At 35.1% G+C, this 22,092-nt stretch overlaps 1 protein-coding gene across 3 annotated transcripts in view; it reads left to right on the top strand.

Annotated features, from left to right (window-relative positions):
• IBTK (inhibitor of Bruton tyrosine kinase) overlaps positions 1 to 22,092 on the top strand; it is a 108,178-nt gene that overhangs the window by 60,125 nt on the left and 25,961 nt on the right. For 2 of the 3 annotated variants that reach the window (XM_025861778.2, XM_025861770.2), the window contains exons 18-25: positions 2,298 to 2,415; positions 5,608 to 5,668; positions 6,213 to 6,334; positions 7,846 to 7,958; positions 12,151 to 12,299; positions 13,656 to 13,819; positions 15,164 to 15,256; positions 15,700 to 15,843. In XM_025861778.2, the coding sequence (XP_025717563.1) occupies positions 2,298 to 2,415; positions 5,608 to 5,668; positions 6,213 to 6,334; positions 7,846 to 7,958; positions 12,151 to 12,299; positions 13,656 to 13,819; positions 15,164 to 15,256; positions 15,700 to 15,843 (964 nt within the window). The remainder of the gene's footprint in view (positions 1 to 2,297; positions 2,416 to 5,607; positions 5,669 to 6,212; positions 6,335 to 7,845; positions 7,959 to 12,150; positions 12,300 to 13,655; positions 13,820 to 15,163; positions 15,257 to 15,699; positions 15,844 to 22,092) is intronic. The other variant, XM_025861787.2, reaches the window with a different exon arrangement.

Raw genomic sequence — 22,092 nt, 5'->3', positions numbered from 1 at the left:
GATGAGTGTTTGAAAGAAATTTTTTCCTTTTGCCCTGGTCTTGGCTATAAGTCTGTGTTTAGCTACCTATTACTTACTATTTGCTGGAATTTTTATATAATTTTCTCATTTATGTATTTGATCAAAACACATCTCTTTTCTCTTAAACTCTTATTTCTTTCTCTGTTCATTATTTCATTTAATGAATACTTCATTATTTTTTTTAAAGATTTTATTTATTTATTTGTCAGAGAGCGAGAGAGAGCACAAGCAGGGGGAGCAGCAGGCTCCCCACAAACCAACCTGAGAGCACAAGCAGGGGGAGCAGAGAGCCCGATGCGGGACTTGATCCCAGGACCCTAGGATCATGACCTGAGCCAAAGGCAGACACTTAACCGACTGAGCCACCCAGGCGTCCCTGAATACGTCATTATTTCAGTTAATTGCATTGCTTTCTTTTTGAACATTCAACTTTTGAAACCCAAAGCTATCTTTTGTTTCGTTCTTTACATCCAGATTCTTCCAGTTGCCAGAACTGATGCATCTTAACTATATTTATTGACCACATTTCCCCTTCCTTTTTATTCTGTCACTATGCTAGTTGAGGTCACTGATATCCATCCCTTTTGTGTAGTGTCACAGTGATCTTTTAAGTCCTTTTTCTCTCCACTTCTCTTTTTTTAATCTTTCTGTTGGAATTAATTATGTCTTCCTCTCTTGCTTACTCTAGGATAAAGGTTAAGTTTTCTTAGCCTGATATAAAAGATTCTAATTTTATCTTTGTTCATCTTCATTGTCATATTTCCACTTTAGGAAGTATGAAGGAATTTCCTGTCAGGATTTTCTAATTTGTACTTGCTGATAGTTTGTCTTAGCTATAGTGTCTTATTTACTTACTTTTCTTGAGCTTTATGGAATATCTTCTTCTTGGTTATCAAAAAGAACAACAGTTCTAATCTTTTAAGCTAGAAAATGGAAATGTTTGTTACATCCTTTATTTTAATGTAACAGGAATAAAGTATACATATTGGAGATATTTTCAGCTGCTCAGCTGACTTTTCCTGGCACTGCTTGTATATTCTTTTTTGGCCCATGCTGCACAACTGTCTTATAAATGAATATCTTGATTATCCTAGAACCTAGCAAGAGAAGTGTTCAATAGAAGTCTGGTCTCTCAGTATTGGGCAGTCCTTGTTCCCAATTGAACAACTCTAAAATTTTTGTATGATCCATTTTTGTGAAATGGGAGACTTTGGTTTCATAATTAGTAGAAACTTTAGGTTTGGTTAGGAGTGGGACAAAGACCACTCTTGACTGCATTTATACCTTTTGACAGAGTTACAAGGAAGAAAGAAAAACAAATGTGGAGTAAGCCAGGTATAGAAAAGTTGTGTCCCTCTGTTGGTTAGAACTCAGAGTAAATAAAGAATGGAGGGCTTTGGGAAGCCAAAGTTATAAGCTAGGTAGTTAGAATATTCTGGGATGGTCTCTAGCAAAATAGGACACTTTGTATATAAAGCTACTAGGATTGTAATAAAATCCAGAATCTTTTATACAGTATGCCAAATTCTGCACTGGCATGAATAATAATACAGTCATATTTAAATGTAATTATTTTCCAAATATATAGTGTGTGTGTTTGTTTATATAAATATACTCACATAAAATTCTGATGGATTACTCAATGTAAATATATTTTATAGACTGATTTCATCAGTTTCGCTTAGTGTTTTTTTAAAATCACCCTTAACATTACCCTTGACTTTTTTAAAATTTATTTTTTATTTTTAAGCATATTTTATTTTTTAATTTTTTTAAGTTATCTCGATGCCCAACATGGGGCTCAGTCCCACCCGAGGATCAAAAGTTGCAGGCTCTACTGACTGAGCCAGCCAGGTGCCCCTAGTTTCTCTTAGTCTTAAGATCTTTTTAGTTTTGTAGAAGAGAGAATAACTATTCTGTGCTATATAAATGAAGAGGAAAGTTGTTTATCGATGGAAGTTAAAACTATTCTAAAAATGTTAGGTGGAAGATTGTCAATTCTTATGTATTTGCTTTTAGATGACACTGTAACACATCATCTGTATTTTCTTTTGGTGTGCTTATTTCTCCTCATAACCAATCATTTAAAATTACTTTGGCACCCTGGGATGGAAAAGAGCATTCTAAATTTGCCTTAGTATAAGCTATTTTGGCAAGAAACTACTTTCAGTTTTCCTTGTTGTTAATGTTCAAAGCTGACAACTTTAAAAATAAGTATATTGTATTTGCTGTAGTAACATGACTTTCAGCTCATTTTGAGTATCTTTTCTTTGTAGTTACCCTTAAGAATGCTGCTATGGTACTGGAATTTGCAGCAGTGTATAATGCTGAACAATTGAAACTGTCTTGTTTACAGTTTATAGGACTGAATATGGCCGCCTTACTTGAAGCAAGGTAGGTTGGGTGCATACATTATATGACTGTTGCAAAAGCAATTACTTATATATAATAGCAGATTTGTTAGTAATTTAAAAAGGCATAACGATAAATTACAGCTTTGTAGAAAATAAAAATGTAAGGGGATTCAGTCATTCCATCAGTATTTGAGTGCCTAATATATGTCAGCCACTGCTAAGATACAACAGTGAACAAAACAGACAAAATTCTTGACCTTAATGGAGAGCTTCCATTCTTGGAAATTTGTGGGAAAATGTTATAACAAGTATTTTCTTTATATGTATGCATCTCTTTTCTTGTTTAGGCTGATTTACAACTATAATTGTTACCTAGGCTTTTGGAAACTATATATAATACTAATTAAGACAGCACATAATTATTTCACATGTAAGCATGTGAAAAATTTGTTACTAGTTGATTTCCTTTTCTCTTTATATTTTTCTCTCTGGATATTTCTTATATGACATATTGCTGCTTTAGTCAAACTTAGGCTGCAGCTGATGGCCTGAAAAATTTAGTTGGTTTAATTTGTTGCAAGCTGGTATGAATACTCAAGTCTTTATGTTGAAATCAGTGAGTAATGATTCTTAGAAAAATGACACATTTTATATAAAACAATTGGCTAAACATATCCACCCTATTTTATAAGCTAGTATTTCATACTATTGATGTTTACTTGGATTGAAGAAAATTTGATAAATGGTAATAATTTAGGAATCGTAGGTATTTTAGAATTAGAGGGATTGTTTTCAACTGTTTAAGTGGAATCTAATGAAATAAATTTACAGATTTATTTTTTAATATAAGGTCAAATTTTTATTACTATAAAGTCGGTGAGAAAAATGAGTGTTTTGGTGAACATAAGTTTTAGATGAGAGTTCTTCATGTCACTTGGCATTTTTGAAGCTTCACTATCATTTATTTCTGTATTTTGTTTTAGTCATAATAATGATAACTAATACTGTGTGCCAGGGAGCATTCTAAAAGTGTTATGCACTCAGTTGATTTTCATGGAAACCTTCTGATGAAGTAGATTCTTTTTATATCCTCATATTACAGATGAGAAAACCCAGGAACCATTTTTTGCAAAGAATCAAAATCTTGATCCATATAATTTATTATAAATGGTAACAGATTTTTGCTATCTCACCTTTCAAAGTCAGGATACTCTTTAATGAAACTAATTCTAAAATATGATTGAAATAAAAGTGTTCTGATTTTTAGAGGTGAATCACTAACAGATTCTTAATAATTGCTACATAGGGTTCAATTCAGAGGAAATTCTTTTGGCAATATAATGCTTTGTTATTTTGTGAAAATGCTTTTCAAATGCAAATTAATGTTATGGGATATTAGACATATGTGACTTTATTTTATTTATTTTATTTTTAAAAAGATCTTATTTATTTGTTTATTTATTTAGATCTTATTTTATTTATTTATTTATTTATTTATTTGAGAGAGAGAGAGAGAGCATGCACACAAGTAGGGGGGAGGAACAGAGGGAGAACCAGACTCCCTGCTGATCAGGGAGCCTGACGTGGGTCTCGATCCCAGAACCCTGAGATTATGACCTGAGCCAGAGGCAGAGGCTTAACCAGCTGAGCCACCCAGGCACCCCTAGACAATGTGATTTAAAATGCCTCCGGTATTTTAGTATCAGAACCTGGCTAGGGTTTCAGAATAAATTTCTTTGCTGACGTTACATTAATAATTGTAATCAAAGCAGTCTTTTTTTTTTTTCTTTGCCTTGCCAAATTAAGCTCATTCAGTTTGTCAGATAAGACTCAACCAAAGTGCAAAACAAGCACCAAATCTAAAATATGATATTGGAAAATGATGTGTCTTAGTACCATTGTTCAATTGTTAAGTTGTGACAAATGTATCATGTGAATCATTAAAAATGGTACATGTGCTGTGGTGATGTCTACTTGTATAATTTTACGTGAGTAGGTATGCGTAACTTGCATTAAAACAAAAATTTGTACAAATTTAACCATTCCTTATCAAATATGTTTCCTAGGAGTATAAATAAATATGTACAGAGATGTTAAAAAAGGAAAGCTGCACCCAACTGATATAACATCACAGGTTAATTATCGTCAAAGTGTTAAAACTGGTATGGTACAGATTTGATTAGGCAAGTTGTTTTGCATTTGTAAAAACAGTTTAAAATATATTTTAGAATGTAAACTTTAAGTTTTCACTGATGCCTTAAAAGTATCTCTTTGGAACTTGAGAGTTCCTTGAAATTTACTTTGAATACATCTGATCTAGTCCAAACCATTATTTTATGCATCATGAACATATTAAAGTCCAGAGAGGTAAAGTGAGTTGCTCAGAGTCATGCAGGTAACTGGTAGCATTGATAGTTCTAGATAGAATTAAGGTATTGTGATAGGCCATTGTTCTATCAGTATAGTACTCCTTCTGTAGCTAGAGATTGAAACGTTGGAAAATGAATACATGGTCCCTGATTTACCATGGTTTGACTTAGGATTTTTCAACTTTATAGTGGCGTGAAAGTGATACACATTTAGTACACACTGTACTTTGAATTTTGATCTTTTCCCCATGCTAGTGATAAATAGTACGATACTCTCTGGTGATCCTGGGCAGTGGCAGTGAGCCACAGTTCCCAGTGACATACAGGAACACAAGGGTGTAAACAACTGACAGACTTGTTTTTTACTTTCAATGCAGTAATTAATAAATTACATAAGATATTCAATACTTTATTGTAAAATAGATTTTGTATTAGATGATTTTGCTCAACTGTAGGCTAATGTATGTGTTATGAGCATGTTTAAGGTAGTTTAGACTAAGCTGTGATGTTCAGTAAGTGGGTATATTTAAATGTATTTTTGACTTAAGAGATTTTTAACTTTTGATGGATTTATTGGGATGTCGAGGAAGAACTTTAGTTGCTATTTTGCTACAATATAAATGATAGGAAATCTTTTCTAGGAGTTGAGTTTTATTGAAGATGTTTGTCTATATATATTGCTGTTTATTTGAAATATACAACTATACATACTTCCAAAAGAATGTGTAGCAGCCGGCATATTAATGATTTAAAAAATAATTGTTACTTATTCAGCAATGTAAAATATCTCTACATATTTGAAAATCTTGATAAGTATTAAGTTACTTAAGTCTTAAGATAGAATTTTGTATCTTGTTTTTTAGGTCTCTTGATGTTTTAAGTGATGATGTTTTGAAGGATCTTTCTGTGTTTTATAGGAAAATGGTAAGGTTTATGTTTTTTTCAATAATATGATCAAACTAAAGTAGTACTGTTAGGTCAGACTTCTCAGTGGAATAATTTCCTAATGAATTCTAATATATTAGGATCTTTTAAAAATGAGGATATAAATTTTTTTACAGATCCCGCAGATTAGTATGATAATCAAAATTGAAAATATTTAATGATAAAATTATCTAATTCCTTTATAAATGAAAGTTATTGAAAGCTTTTTGAGTCTTTCATTACCAAAGGTCAGGACAGTACAAAAACATGGATTCGCATGATCCCTAAGAAATGGATTAATTTGTATTTGATAATAAAGTAGAGCTTTTTTGAAAAGTTTTTTTTTGACAGTTTTTTAGAATAAATGAATGAATCTAATTAGTTTTTCCCATTGTTGTAAACTTAGGAAGTCATTAGGCATTCTAGACTTTTCCTTGTTAATGTCACCGCATACCAATATAAACAAGTGGGATATACCTATTTTAAAAGAAAAGTCTTTACACATTTTGTATTTAACAAGGGACACTTTTTTTTTTTTTAATAGATTCCAGCAATGGATAGAAGAGTCATTACACCATATCAAGATGGACCAGATATTAGCTATTTGGAAGTAGAAGATGGAGATATCTTTTTGAAAGAAGAAATAAATTTGGAACAGAATTATTCGTAAGCACTGTTTCTCTCTTTTTTTTTTTAATTTTATTTATTTATTTGACAGAGATAGCAAGAGAGGGAACACAAGCAGGGGGAGTGGGAGAGGGAGAAGCAGGCTTCCTGCTGAGCAGGGAGCCCGACGTGGGGCTCGATCCCAGGACCCTGGGATCATGACCTGAGCTGAAGGCAGATGCTTAACCATCTGAGCCACCCAGGGTGCCCCTCTCTTTTTTTTCTTTTCCTTCTTTTCTTCCCTCCTCCCCTTCTTTCCCCCTCCCCAATCTTTTACACTATTAACAGTTTTATGCTGAAAGAGAAACATTGGAGAATCCTGACGTAAGAAGTATGTACTTATGTTTATTCTTAGCCTTATTATAAGAAAGTAAGTGCATAATTATTTGCAGATGTAATAAAATTAACTGTAAATATAAAAGGAACACAACCTTTAAATTAACGTGTGGTTGAATAAGTGCATTTATCTTAGCTACCTTCCCAAACCCTGCTGAAATTATAATAAAGAAATAAGAAAGGCATATTGCACTAGAGAGAACAGGAAAGGAGAAAACAGCAGTTAGGAGATGTACAGTTTTGGAAGTTGGAAAGTGGTTACCGAGAGTAATGACTTAGAAAAAAACTAAAACAGAATTCCAGAAAGCCTTAAGAATTAGAGATAGCAAGTTTGAAGATCAGAGTGAGTGGTTAGATTTGGAAAAGAGCATTTTTTAATATTCTTTCAAAGAGCATTGACCTCTTTCTGAACCCCTCCCATCCATCTTGACAGAAAGATTTGCCCTCTGGAGAGTTTGAACCTAAGAGGAATGCATTGCCACTATGGATTTTTTTCTGTAGAGAACCTGACTTGTTCAAGAGATAGGACCTATAGTGACTGACATTTGGGAATTCCCCAACAAAATATCCCAAGTTCTTCAGTATCTCCCTTTGTGTGGCCAACCATTTAGCAAGCCCTGTTTAGAATTTCCAGTCTGTGTCTTAGGCTCACTTATCAACTGGTTACAGAATTACTTTCCTTCTACTTGATAAATGACTTGTTAAAATCTTTGGGCATTCAAGTAATTTACTATGTGTGTGTGTATATATATACACACACACACACACACACACATACATACATACATACATATATACTATGTATACTAACTGTGTAGCTCACTGAGAAACTGGTCTTGGGTTCCAGAGGTTTTTTTTAACCCCTTTTCTAGAGTTTGTTAGCATTTAGGTTACTTGAAGTTTTTGATATCTGATTATTTTACTTTTCAAGGTATTTTCCTATAAATTATCTTATTTCAAACTTTCACAGAAATAGTGGAGTTAGAACAAGTTGAATTTCAGTGAAACGGAATAATTTGCTCTGGGCCATATAGATAAATGCAACTAGAGCATGCATATTTTTTGTGTTCTCTGACTAAAATGCTATATATATTCTTTTGCTCAAAATACATAGTTCTGTTGTTAATCTGTAACTTATTTCTAAAAAATGAATTTTATATTTGCTTTTTTCCTAGGGAAAGTATGTTCAAGAAGGCAAAAACAAAAGCAAAAAAGAAGCCACGTAAGCGTTCAGATAGTTCTGGAGGTTATAACCTTTCAGATGTTATTCAGAGTCCACCATCTACAGGTTAGTGAAAGTGTCTTAGGATATATTTCCTGATCTAATTTTTCATGTCTCTGTTCTCTAATTGATTTAACATCTATTAAATACTATTGTATTTACACTTGCCAGGCCTACTGTAATAGAAAGTAGTCTTTGTCTTAGGAGGCTACAGAAAATTATAGTATATTGTAATAAATATTCTGATTGAAATTTGCTTTGGGAGCACAAAAGAAGAGTCCATATTAGTCTGAGAAGATCAGGGAAGACCTTTTAGAGGAAAATAGTACGTGAGTTGCATCTTGAAGAATGAGGAGGAGTTGGCCAGTATGCTCCCAAGACTAGAGGCACTAGAAAGAACTGCACATTTTTTATGCTTATGGTTCAGCATGACTCAGCCATATAGGGTATGTGCAGATAGATGGTAGTTGAAAACTGGTCAGATTTTGGAGGCATTTTATGACAAACTAAGGAATTTGAATTTTATTCTGAAGGCTATGGGTAGTTGATGGATATATAATTTTTTGGAGAGGGGGAGATAGGGGGGAGGGGCAGAGGGAGGAGGAGAGAGAATCCCAAGCCGACTCCACACCCAGCGTGAAGCCTGATACGGGGTTTGATCTTACCCTGAGATCACGACCTGAGCTGAAATCAAGAGTCAGTCACTCCACCAGCTGAGCCACCCATGCACCCTGGGTGCATGGATATTTAAGGCGTATGATGTGAGTGGATAAAATTTATGTTTTTAGAAAGACCACTCTGTCTAGTGGCATAGAGGATTAGAGATATACAAAATATGACAGAGATACTGTTATCACATGGATTCATTTCATTTATATCAGTAATCCAATGCACATGCCATTCATGTGCATTAGGAGGTTATAATCCAGTAAAATAATACAAACCATTTCATCTCTATGCATTATGTGAGCTGTCTGAAAGTAAAGGTTAGGGGCACCTGGGTGGCTCAGTCATTAAGCATCTGCCTTCGGTTCAGGTCACGATTCCAGGGTCCTGGGATCAAGCCCCCATCAGGCTCCCTGCTCAGCAGGAAGCCTGCTTCTCCCTCTCCCACTCTCCCTGCTTGTGTTCCCTCTCTCCCTCTCTCTCTTTCTGTCAAATAAATAAATAAAATCTTTAAAAAAAGAAAAAGTAAAGGTTATGTAGTTTTTCTAAAATTTTTTCTGTTTAATTTGAAAATCTTTTACTGAAAAGATGAAGAAAAATGAAAATCTGTATACCCTTCTTTCAGATATACTGTTAACCTCTTACCACATTTACTTTTTCATACAGACTTTCTGTTGCATGCTCTCTTCCCTCATCCTCTAAACATTCTATACATTTTTTATAGATCCACTTGGAAGTTGTAGGCATGACATTTTAACATAAATTAATATTAATATGAACCTCCTAAGAATCAGGATATTCTTCTACATAACCACAGTATCGTTATCACATCTACAGTATCATCACATTTAAGACAATTGACATTAATTCACTAATATTATCTAGTATTATAGTCTCTATTCAGATTTCCCTGATTGTCCAAGAATGTTTTTATAGGCTTTTGTGTTTTAACCTTAAAAAAGACCTAGTATCCTATGAAGATAGACATTGCCTTTGTTTATTAATGTCTCCTTAGTCTCTTTTAACTAGAGCAGCACCTCTCACACCTTTTTGTTTTGTTTCCAAAAGTTCAGGCCAGTGGTATAGACTGTTCCACATTCATCTGATTACATCCAGATTAAACTATCTAAATTTTAGTAGTTTCTTTCAGTGAGTGAAAATATGGAAATGTGACCATAAAATAATGAGACTACAGTATGGCTTTAAGAAATTATATGTGTGTCTATAGCAGTAAGACATAAACAGGTGCAATTTCTATCAGTATTTTCATACAAGTGTTTGTGTCCCTGTTGGAGGGGGGAGTTGTCATTCAGGGTAAAGAAAGAATGTCTTTTTATGTTTAACAACGATCTACAAATTAGGTACTTGATGTGTTCGGTAATGCTCAAAGGATAAATCATGTCAAGAATAGTTACTTTAGATAACACAAAAAGATATATAAAATATACCTAAATATAAAAAAGATAATATACCTAAATTGATTGATGAAGCACTAAAGGTCTTTCACATTTACTGCATCTCTTGATTCCTGTTTTAGGATCTTTCAAAGTGTAAAATTCTGTGAATTTCTGTTCTCTGTGTTACATGAGTTACCTCTAGTCCTTAGAAGGACACATGGAAAGATGAATAAATGGATAGACAGATAGTCATGAAACTAGTGATTTCCTAGTCGCCTAAAAGAGTTAGGGAAAAAGCAGATATTTGGTTTTATTTATTTATTTGAGAGACCATGAGTGGGGGTGGTGAGTGTGAAACAGAGAGGGAGAAGAACAGGCTCTACGCTGAGCACAGACCCTGACATGGGGCTGGATACCAGGACCCTGAGATCATGACCTGAGCTGAAACTGAGAGTCTTATGGCTTGACCAGCTGAGCCACCCAGGCACCCCTATTTGGTTTGCTTTAAGTAGTGGTATTATTAGCACATGTGTTAGAATCTTAGCATTTCATAGCTGGAAGAGACATTAATAATGAGCTAGTTTATGTCTCTTCCTTTAAACCTGAGGAAACAAACTCAGAAAACTGGTGGTTTGAGGTAGTGCCAGACAGAAATAGAATTTATTTTTTCAATTCCAGTCTGTGTTCTTTTTGCTATACCACTTTTTGTGGCCAAAGCAGATAATGATTTAAAGGTCACATTTAAACCGGGGACCAAAAAGACCTGTTTTGGAAGTAAATTTATTTTTGTTGATCCTTAACATTAGACAAAAGACATTCTGTGAAAATGATTTACACTAAAAATAATTGTTGGCCACTTTAAACATCATCTTTATTCATTAGATTTATTTCTAATTGACTTTTGGGAGCATTCTGGCATTAAATACACTCTCTTAGATAAAAATTTTCTGCTGGGTGCCTGGGTGGCAGAGTCGGTTAAGCATCTGATTCTTAGTTTTGGCTCAGGTTGTGATCTTGGGATCATGAGATCCAGCCCTGCGTCCTGCTCCGTGCTCAGTGTGGAGTCTGCTTGGGATTCTCTCTCCCTCTGCCCCTCCCGTTCATGTTCTCACTCTCTCTAAAATGAATAAATAAATCTTCAAAAAAAACTTTGCTGCTCTTAAAAGTATTTAAAAGACTGCGGGGGTGCTGAATGTTGTTTCCAAACTATTTTAGCAGTGACAGCAACAAAAGAGGCCTATATCTTGTCAAAGTGATTTACTTTAAAGTAAACACACTTCTTTGTATAAGAAGTGGTATGTTTTATTTATTTTTAAGTCATTTGTAAAACTTTTAGTTACAGCTCACATAATGCATAGAGATGAAATGGTTTGTATTATTTTACTGGATTATAACCTCCTAATGCACATGAACCCCCATATGTGGGGTTTTTTTGCTACCTATTTAGATTCTACTAATATTGAAATATGTGAAAATAAACACATGAACTTAAACCAAAGTTTGTTTTCTCTGTATTTGAAATGATTCTGATGTACTAATGAATATGGATACCAGGTATGGCAGGGAGACAGGTATTTAGGTTGCCTAGGAGAAGAAATGGTATGTACGTTTCTGACAACCCTTTTGCTTTAGGTGATAAGCTAATTAAAATAGTTTTCAATCCACAGATTTTTTTTTTTTGCAGAAGTATAAACCCTCAAACAGGCCACAGTGGGCTTCAGCATAGCCTCTGCTACTGGACCAGTCTGTTGACTGGAGTAGAAAGGCTATAATGTTCCTCCCACACAGAATGGGGCCAGTCCCCCTGTGCATGGGTGCAGAGAAATTGGTACAGAGAGATGAGAAAGGGGAGGGTTTGAAGTTTATTAATTTTTGCTTTTTTATGGAGAGGAAGTTCTGAATCACTTCTTAAAGCAGATCCAAAGAAGTGTCTTCCTTAGGTTCATTGCATAATTGCTGTGTAATCGAAATGGCTAAAACTGTTGTTTTAAAGTCTCCTCCATTTCAGTTTTTTATTTTAACTGATTTTTTTCATCATTTAGCTTGAATTGTCAAGATTTGATACAGTCAATATAATATAAATGTTTTTAAATCTCTGGATAAATGGAAGTTTTTAGCTCTGTTTAGTTCACTGAATGTAATACACATGTTTAATGTATATGTGTTTAAATATTTTTAAAAATTTTACCTTTCAGGACTGTTAAAGTCTGGTAAGACCAATTCTGTGGAATCTCTTCCCGAACTGTTGACATCAGACTCTGAAGGAAGCTATGCAGGAGTGGGTAGTCCTAGAGATTTACAATCCCCTGATTTCACAGCAGGATTTCAGTCAGATAAACTTGAGGTTTGTTTTTATTTATTAATGCACTGTTTTCTTCAAATTTTAGATCTATAGACAATTTATCTTTAGTTTTTTATTATTTTTTGCTCTAACTTTAAAATACTCTCCTGGCTGGTTTATAAAAAAAAATATAATATGTGTAGTATTAGTTTTCTCAAATTTGCATTATGTTTCTAGTTTTAAAGATTTTAATGGCAGTTTGAGCCTTTTATGACATATTTCTAATCTTTCTGTCATTAAAATATAATGTTGATATAAAATATAGTAACACTGTATAGACATATGGAGAAATATATTTATAGCTAAATTACTTGAAATTTATTTTGCGAAACGTCAGTTAATACCAGCTAAAAACTGTCAAAAGAAAATGATTTTGAAAGTAAGCCTAACTTCAAATTCTGCATAGTCTCTTTCCTCTATCATGTTACTAGGAGCAATACAATATAGAATGGAGTTCTCCTATTCTAGCACAATTGACATTAAGCTACAGAATTTCTAGTCTGGTTAGACTCTGGGGAGGCCATTTTTTAGACATGTCTTAACATTTTATTCCGTAATTGTTAATCTACAGGAAAGTGTCTAACTTATTAGATACAGTCATTTTTCTCTAACTCCTAGTCCTCCACAGAACTATTAGAACTTGGAGAAATTCATGAGACAATGGAAAATTTACCCATTCTTCTTGGTCTTCTAGGCCTCAAGGATTGATTTTTTTTTTTTAATATGGTTCTTAAAATTTATTTTTATTATTTTTTTTTATGAGGATAGAAGTTTGGGGGCAATTAATAGTAACCTCAAGTTGGGTGTAGAAGACAATTGAGGTTAAAAAGGAAGATTAAAGGCATGCTGTGAATGTCTGGCAATAAGAATCTATCCTGACAATGGAAATAGCCATTTTAATAACTTCTTTGATCTATTGTAATGGCAGTTGTTTTAGGGTTCCTTTTGAACTGTCAATATTATTTAACTTTAATTTTATTCATAGTGAATTATATGACATTAATACGAAACAAAAAGTCTGGCATAAAAGTCATGGACATTGATTTTAAAGTTATTGATTCATATCTTATTTGAACTTTATTAACATTTTTAATACTCATGTTAATAGGGATTTAATGTGCAAACTTATTCCCTAAATATTATTCCCAAAGCTCATGATAATTGGGTTATAGTCACTGATAAGTTCTGAGAATTGGTTAAGGCACTAAACTAGAAGAATGCTGGATGATTATTGTTATAAGATTTTATGCTTTAATATAATTTAACCAGTGCTTATTAAGTACCAACTATATGTCAGCTACTATGCCAGGTGCCTATTATTCATTTTTTAATTTTTTTTTCTTTTTTTTTAATCTTCAGGGGAAAATTAAACCATATGTTAATGGTACACCTCCTACATATTCTAGGGAAGATTTAAAACCATGGGAAAAATCACCAGTACTTAACATATCTGCTCCACAAACCATTCCCAGTAACAGAATTGATACTACAAGCTCTTCCACTTGGGTTGCTGGCTCTTTCAGGTAGCATTTTCATTTTGTTCTGTACCTATTCGAGAAATATTCATTTTTAGTCCAATGGAAATTTTTAATGAAGCACATTTAAAAAGTACTAATGTAAATTTCTCATAGAAAATTACCTAAATGCATACAGATTAGTAGCCAGCTAAAATAAGCACTTTTTTTCCCCAGACAGAATTTAGTTCCCTTTGTACTGTCATTTGTGAAAATTGGTAAATACTATATAACACACACATACCTATATCTAGATATGTATTGACTTAATAGCTATTTTTTTGATAGTATATATTCATTAAAACTTCCATTCCGGAAGACTGTTTTGTCATTTGTAGGCCTACTTTTTGTTTTTAGCATATTAAAGGTTATTTAAGAGCTCACAAAATGTATTTTGTATCACAAAATGTATCAGTTACTTTTCAGAGGACATTCATTTAATGTTACACTGTGCTTTGATTTGCCTGTATTAAATCCATATTTTTCTTTAGAAAAAGTCCATTTTTAAGTGGAAGGAGTAGATATAATTAGAATGCAGTATTCTTTTAGAGTGTTTATTGAGCTTGTTTCATCTTTATATACCTACTATGGTTTATCATAGGCTAAAACTGTTGACTTACCAATTATATTTATGTAATTATTTTGAAATGTGCTGTATTTTGCAAAGTTGGGAGACCAGATTATGATGTGCCAGTTTATGTTGCTTCATATTCTAAAAGTAGTTTAGAAATCAGTCTCAAATTTTTTGCCTTTTTAAGTCAACATGTTTGTGGGAACACTGAAAAGCATCTTCTAATCACTAGGTTATTTTATTAAATGTGTTTTAAGAATAATTCGCTTGGTGTAAAGTCAGCAAAATAGACTGGCTATTTCTAAAGACTGTAGAATTTTTTTTCTCATTATTGTGTAACTCCCCCAGGTGGGTTTCTAATATTATTGAGCACTCCCAAGCTTTACTGTTAAATTTTTGCTGTTAACATTAGACAGTAGTAAGAATTTTGTTAAAAATAGAATATAATTTGCAAGTTCTATTCACCTTAAAGGATAAGAATTTAAGCAGAACTTTGATTACTTCTGCCTGAGTTAGAAAAGAATCATTTTATTGCTTGGCTTTTTTTTTTTTTTTTTTTTGAGAGCTTCAGTTATGACTTTGGATGCATTTTAGTTGTTTAATGTATATATAAAAGTAGCTTTCATTCAGAGTATCCTTTTTGAATTTGGCCATAGCTGACAAATTTGAAATTAGTCTCTCATTATCAATCTTATATATAGTTTACAGTTTCAGTGAAGTTTGGGGGTTGGACTTTATGGATCAATAACTGTGTTGTAAAGTACCTTTCATATGTATTTTAGTCCTGTCAGCCCTCCTGTCATGGATCTCAGAACCATCATGCAAATTGAAGAAAGTAGACAAAAATGTGGAGCTACACCAAAGACAAATTTGGGGTTGGTTAAAAAATCATAAAAAAGGAAAGATGGTGTTGTTTTATAGTTCTAAAGAATTGGAAAGGCCTACTGGATTTTTTTTTCTACATTTGATATTAAATTATAAGCTCTTTCCTTAGGTACTGTAGCCTTCCTAACATTTCTTAAATATATGCTAAAGATTGAGTTGGGTTGGTAGTCCAGCTCTTGTGGAATATGGTGTTGTCAGAAATTGGCCTCTAAAATGATCATTGTGAACTATTTCTGATACAAGTGTGATGTAAATATATTAGGAAGGCTCATTTGTAGCTATTATTTGATCATTGATAGTGTAAACTGTTATTGTCACTGTTGAATCTGGTGGCCATTTTGATCTAATAGTAGTAAAATCATAAACAGAAAGCAATATAATTACCTGTAACCTTCATTAAGTAGAAATTAACACTAATTCATTTAATTTCTAGCAAAATGATTTCTCCTGGAGTTAAACTTTCTCAGAAGCAACGAAAAATGATTGCAATGACTACCAAAGAAAACAATTCAGGAACAAATAGCATGGAAACAGCTTTAACTGCTCCTTCAAAAACTCCAAAGCCAGCGAATGCATGGTATGCTTTAAATTTTATTAAAATAAACAGAGATCTGTGCATTAGCTTTTAAGGTAGTTCTTGGCTTCTGGGTCCCCCTCCCATCTTTTCAAATATTTCATTCCTCTCTTTGCTTTTAAATTAAAAAAAAAAAAAAAATTACTTCACAAGGTCTAGTTTTTATTTTGACATTTACATCATGGTTTCCAAAATTTTTTGTACATAGATACAATTTCTTCTTGGTATTCTTTTTTATCTTCTTTTAAAGATTTTATTTGGGAAAGAGTGAGAGAGCACAAGCCGGGGGCGGGTTAGAGGGAGAAGCAGACTCTCCACTCACTGAACAGGGAGCCTGATGTGGGGCTTGATCATACCTGAGCCACCAAGGTGCCCCACTTCTTGGTATTCTAATTAGTGTGTACTGCTAAAGTAATTTAAGGAAACAGTCTTATTTTTTTAAGAAACAATATATATATCATATAAAAATTGGATAAACAATTTTTTTTTTTTACCACCTTACTTTCTTTGTCCTTTTGGATATATCATTAATATGTTGTTATAATCACGGCTTTCATCGTCACTTTTAAGCAGGGGTATTTACTTGCTGTAAGTTTTCTCCATTAGAGTTTACTTAAAATGGCAGCATTAATAGGAACAATCTCTAAAAAGGTCAGCTAGCAATTTGAGGTATATAAAATAGGTTGTACCTCCTGCTTCCCTTCTAGCCTCCCGTTTCTTTGTAGTTTATATCATGATAACTAAAAAGCAATTCTAGAGGAAAAGTATATGGATAGTGTGAAGGGCAAGAAAGAGATTCATTGAACTCCATTTTCTCAGAAGGACTGAGGAGGGTCTTGGAGGCTACCCTTTGTTGGAGGGAATCCTTTCATTGCTTCTTTTATTTATTATTATTTTTTTTTGAGAGAGAGAAAGAGAACAGGGTGGGGAGGGGCAGAAGGAGAGGGAGAAAGAGAATCTTAAGCTCCAGACCCAAAGCAGAGCCAGACACGGGACTCAAGTCTCATGACCCTGAGATCATGACCTGAGCTGAAATCAAAAGTTGGATGGTTACCCCACTGAGCCAACCAGGTGCCCCCCCCTTTCATTGCTTCTAATGCCACCTTTCCTACTTGTAAGAGAATAGTTTTCCCAATTAAAATGTAAATTATTTTGAAGCTAGTGGCAACTAATTTTGAGTGCTACCAAGGGAACTAAATTAATGTCTGTCAGAGCTACTTGTAGATCTAAAGCATGATCACAGAAAAGAAAGTAAAGGAAGAGGTGGGAAAACCCAGGTAAAAAGGATAAAATTTGAGAGAATTAGTTTAGTAGAATGTTTTAATTCATCAGTATTTGTTGCATACCTTGTATATATGAGACAGTATTTGGTAGACTGATTTGGTCATTGCCTCTGTAGGGTTTGTGGGATAGCCGTTTCAACATTGAGTTGTGTTTTCCCTAAAGAAAAGTATGGAGGAGACACAAAAAAGTTCTTGGATCAGCTCTCAAGATACTAAATATACTGCAATTTCAGAGAAATAACTAAGCATATGAGGAAGCTTTGGGCTTAGTAATATAGTTTTAGCCATGCCATTAATCAGTTTCATTATTTAAAAGCAAAAATTAGAGGAGGATCCCAGGGAAGATGGTGCATTAGGAGGACTCTAAGCTCACTTCGTCCCACAATGCACACATAACACACACATCATTGTAAATAACCCAGAAAATTATCCAGAGACTGGCAGAACAAACTCTACAACTAAATCTAGAGAAGAGACCACATCAAAGAGTGTAAGAAAGCCAGAGACAGTGGGGAGCTAAATGGACTTCGCTGGAGGAAGGGACTTGAGGGTGCAGAGAGGGGAGACAGATTGTCACACCAAGGAGCCTGCATGGGGAAAACGAATCCCCATAACATTTGGCTTTGAAAACTAGAGGGATGGAATTTTGTGAGTTCTTACAACCCCAGGACTTAAAACATGGAATTTTAAAAATCAGGGAGATTTGGGAGAACCTTTAGGGCTATAAGAAAGAGTCAGCACAACAAACAGCCTACTGACCTACAGCACAGAAGCAGCAGTTTGAAAAACCCCTGGGGCAAATGGGAGGGAGAATTATTTACTAATCTCAGAGCATGTTCCAGAGGGACAGAGATCATTGGAAGACTCCTCCAGGAACAGAGGAGCTGGCAGGTGCCATTTCCCCAGCCCACTTCTGTGCCTCGGGGATCTGCCCCCTCCAGCCAGGCTTGCCTTAGTCTGGCACTGCAGGTCTCCACCCCCCAAAAGACCAACAAAGCCTTGCCAATACCACATCTCCTGACAGTGCACTTTTCAGGGCCTCTCTTGCAGAAGACCAGCAGGCACTTTGTTAAAACTGTGCATCCCACCCCTGCATGCATTATAGACAGGCCCAGCTGGCCTGCCTTGTGTTGGAGGCACATCCTCCTAGCAGGGGACCGGCATGCAAAACTTGTAGGCGCTGTGTACCCTGTCCACCCACACTTGCAGATTGGCCCTGGCCAACACTGGTCAGCGGCAGCCCATCCCCTCTAGCAGAGGACTGGTATGCATTTGTTAAAACTGCACCCAGCCGACGTATTTTGCTGATCAGCCCAGATGGCCATGGTCCTTGCAGAGGCTCATCTCTTCTCCCAGGGGACCTACTGCATGCCCCACCCCTGATCATGTTGTAGATCCACCCCACCAATACACTCTCGCACAGAGCCCATTCAGACCAGGGCCACAAGCTTGGCAGTGTGCAAGCAGCCCTGACAGGGGCCAACACCACTCCAAAGTGACTCCTACCCTGGGGGAGAGGAAAAGATAACCACACAAACCAATTAAACTATAGCCCCAGCAGTGGGCTAGGGGCAGACAGCTGGTCTGATAGCAGGCCCCGCCCACCAACAAAAGCGTCTCAGGGGACAACACAGGGAAAGTACTCTGTAGTTTGGTGCTATTGCATGTCAGGCAAAAGCCTGGTTTGACTCAGTTCAAGCCCAACGTGGCCCCAGACTGGTCCAGTAACACCACAGGGATCAAACATTGCCCACAATAGGCAAAGTGAGCCACTGCAGACAACTGGACTGAAGCAAAAAGTAGTTTGGCCACAGTAGCAGGGCACATGCAACACATATAGGAGACACCCCTGAAGCGCCACATTCTGGTAAACAGGTGACACTGCACTGCCGGGCACTACATGGCATCTTCCTCATAAGGTTACTTCTTTCAAGAGTAGATGTAGCCAGTTTTTCCTGAGTCATAGAAACACAGAAAGCTAGATGAAATAAGAGGAATATGTTCCAAATGAAAGAACAAGACAAAACCATAGCAAGAGACCTAAGCAAAAGAGATAAATAATATGCCTGATAGAGAATTTAAAGTAATCGTCATAAAGATAATCATTGTACTTGAAAGAGTGGAGGACATCAGTGAGACCCTTAACAAAGAGATTAAAAAGAATCAGAGATGAAGAATACAATAAATGAAATTAAAAATACACTAGATGGAATAAAGAGCAGACTAAAGGAAGCAGAACAAATCAGTGACCTGGAGGACAAAGGTACATAAAGTAATAAAGCTGAGCAGGTGAGAGAAAGAAGATTATGCAAAATGAGAACTTAGGTAACTCCGTGACTCCATCAAGTGTATTAACATTCACATTATAGGGATGCCTGAAGAGTAGAGGGAAAACAGGCAGAAAATTTATTTGAAGAAATAACAGCTGAAAACTTCCCAAATCTTGGGAAGGAAACAAATTCAGATCCAGGAGGTACAGAGAGCCCCCAACAAAATTAACTCAAGGAAGTCCATACCAAGACACATAGTAATAAAAATGGCAAAAAGCAGTGATAAAGAACTTTAAAAGCAGCGAGAAAAAAGAAGACAATTACATACAAGGGAAACCCCATAAGGCTATCAGTGGATTTTTTAGCAGAAACTTTATAGGCCAGAAGGGATTGGCATGATACATTCAAAGTGCTGAAAGGAAAAGAACTGCAGCCAGCAATACTCTATCCAACAAGGCTTTCATTCAGAATAGGAGAGATAAAAAGTTTCCCAAACACAAGTTAAAGAAGTTCATGACTACTAAACCAGCCCTACAAGAAATGTTAAAGAGGACTCTTTGAGTGGAAAGACCCTAAGTAAGAAAAGAAACACAAAAGCAGTAAAAATAAGTGTATCTGGAAAAAAAACAAAACAAAACAGTGAAGGGACTCACAAAATGAAAGTATGTAAAATATGACATCATATACCTAAATTGTGATGGGAAGAGGAGTAAATGGGTTCAACTTAAGTGACCATCAAGTTCATATAGACTGGTATATGCAGAAGATATATACAAACCTAATGGTAACCACAAATTAAAAACCAGTAATAGACATTATATGTTAAAAAAAAAAAAAAAAGCAGTAACAGAAAAATGAAGGGGGGGAAATCGGAGGGGGAGACGAACCATCAGAGACTATGGACTCTGAGAAACAAACAGTTTTAGAGGGGTGGAGGATGGGGGGATGGGTTAGCCTGGTGATGGGTATTAAAGAGCGCACGTACTGAATGGAGCACTGGGTGTTATATGCAAACAATCATGGAACACTACATCAAAAACTAATGATGTAATGTATGGTGATTAACATAATAAAATAAAAAAATAAAAAACCAATAATAGATATGCAAAAAAACAAAGAGAAAGGAATCCAAATATTATCATGAAAGAAAGCCAACTTATGGTGAGAGAAGAGAGCAGTGGAAGAAAGAAACAGAGAAAACTATAAAAACAACCACAAAACAAGTAACAAAAAGGCAATACATACCTATCAGAAATCACTTTGAATGTAAATGTACTAAATGCTCCAATCAAAAGACATAGTGTGAAAGAATGGATTAAAAAAACAAGACCCATCCATATGCCTTTAAGAGACTCCATTTCAGACCTAAAGACACCCGCAGACTGAAAGTGAGGGGATGGAGAAACATACAAATGAATGTGAATAGAAAGCTGGGGTAGCAATACTTAATACTGGACAAAATAGACTTTAAAAACAAAGGTTGTAACAAGAGACAAAGAAAGATGCTCTATAGTCATAAAGGGGATGATCCAACAAGAGGATATAATAATTGTAAATATCTGTGCATCCAACATTGGGACACTGAAATACATTAAACAGTTAATAGCAAACATAAAGGAAATACTCGATAGTAATACAATAATAAGAGACTTTAACACCCCACTTACATCAATCAGATCATCTAAACAAAATCAACCAGGAAACAGTGGCTTTGAATGATGCATTGGGCCAGATGGATTTAATACATATATTCAGAACATTCCATCCTAAAATAGAATACACATTCTTTTCAAATGCACGTGGAACATTTTCCAAAATAGATCACATATTAGACCACAAAACAAACTCAAAAAGATTGAAGTCATACTATGCGTTTTTTCTGACCACAATGCTATGAAACTAAAAATCAACCACAATAGAAAAATCTGGGGGGTGCCTTGGTGGCGCAGTCAGATAAGTATCTGACTCTTGGTTTCGGCTCAGGTCATGATCTCAGGGTTGTGAGATCGAGCCCATCTCGCTGAAGGTGGAGTCTACTTAAGACTCTTCTCCCTCTGCCCCTCTCCCCTGCTTGTGTTCTCTCTCAAATCTTTAAAAAAAAATCTGGAAAGAGGACAAGTACACGGAGGTTAAATAACATGCTAGTAAACAATGAATGGGTTAACTGAAATCAAAGAAGGCATCAAAAAATACATGGGGACAAATGAAAATGAAAACACAGTGGTCCAAAATCTGGGCTGTAGCAGAAGCAGTTCTTTTTTTTTTTTTTAAAGATTTTATTTATTTACTTGACAGAGAGAGACAAAGCGAGAGAGGGAACACATGCCCTGAGCCGAAGGCAGACGCTTAATGACTGAGCCACCCAGGTGCCCCAGCAGAAGCAGTTCTAAGAGAAGTTTATATCAATACAGGCCTACGTTTTGAAGCAAGAAATGTCTCAAACTACCTAACCTCACACCTGAAGGAGCTAGAAAGAGAACAAACAAAACCCCAAACCTGCTGTAGAAGGCAGGAAATAATAAAGATTAGAGCGGAAATAAATGATAAAGAAACTAAAAAAACAATAGAACAGATCGATGAAACCAGGAACTGGTTCTTTGTAAAGATCAAAAAAATTGATAAATTTGTAGCCAAACTGATCCTCCCCCCCAAAATTAAACAAAATCAAATGAAAGAGGAATAACAACCGACACCACAGA

The sequence above is a fragment of the Callorhinus ursinus genome, unplaced genomic scaffold, assembly GCF_003265705.2.
Source record: "Callorhinus ursinus isolate GAN/ISIS: 27379988/994484 unplaced genomic scaffold, GSC_fseal_2.0 scaffold6, whole genome shotgun sequence".
In the NCBI taxonomy this organism is placed as follows: Eukaryota; Metazoa; Chordata; class Mammalia; order Carnivora; family Otariidae; genus Callorhinus; species Callorhinus ursinus.
The sequence above is the reverse complement of the archived record's forward strand: the minus strand, read 5'-3'. Positions and strand labels throughout refer to the sequence as shown.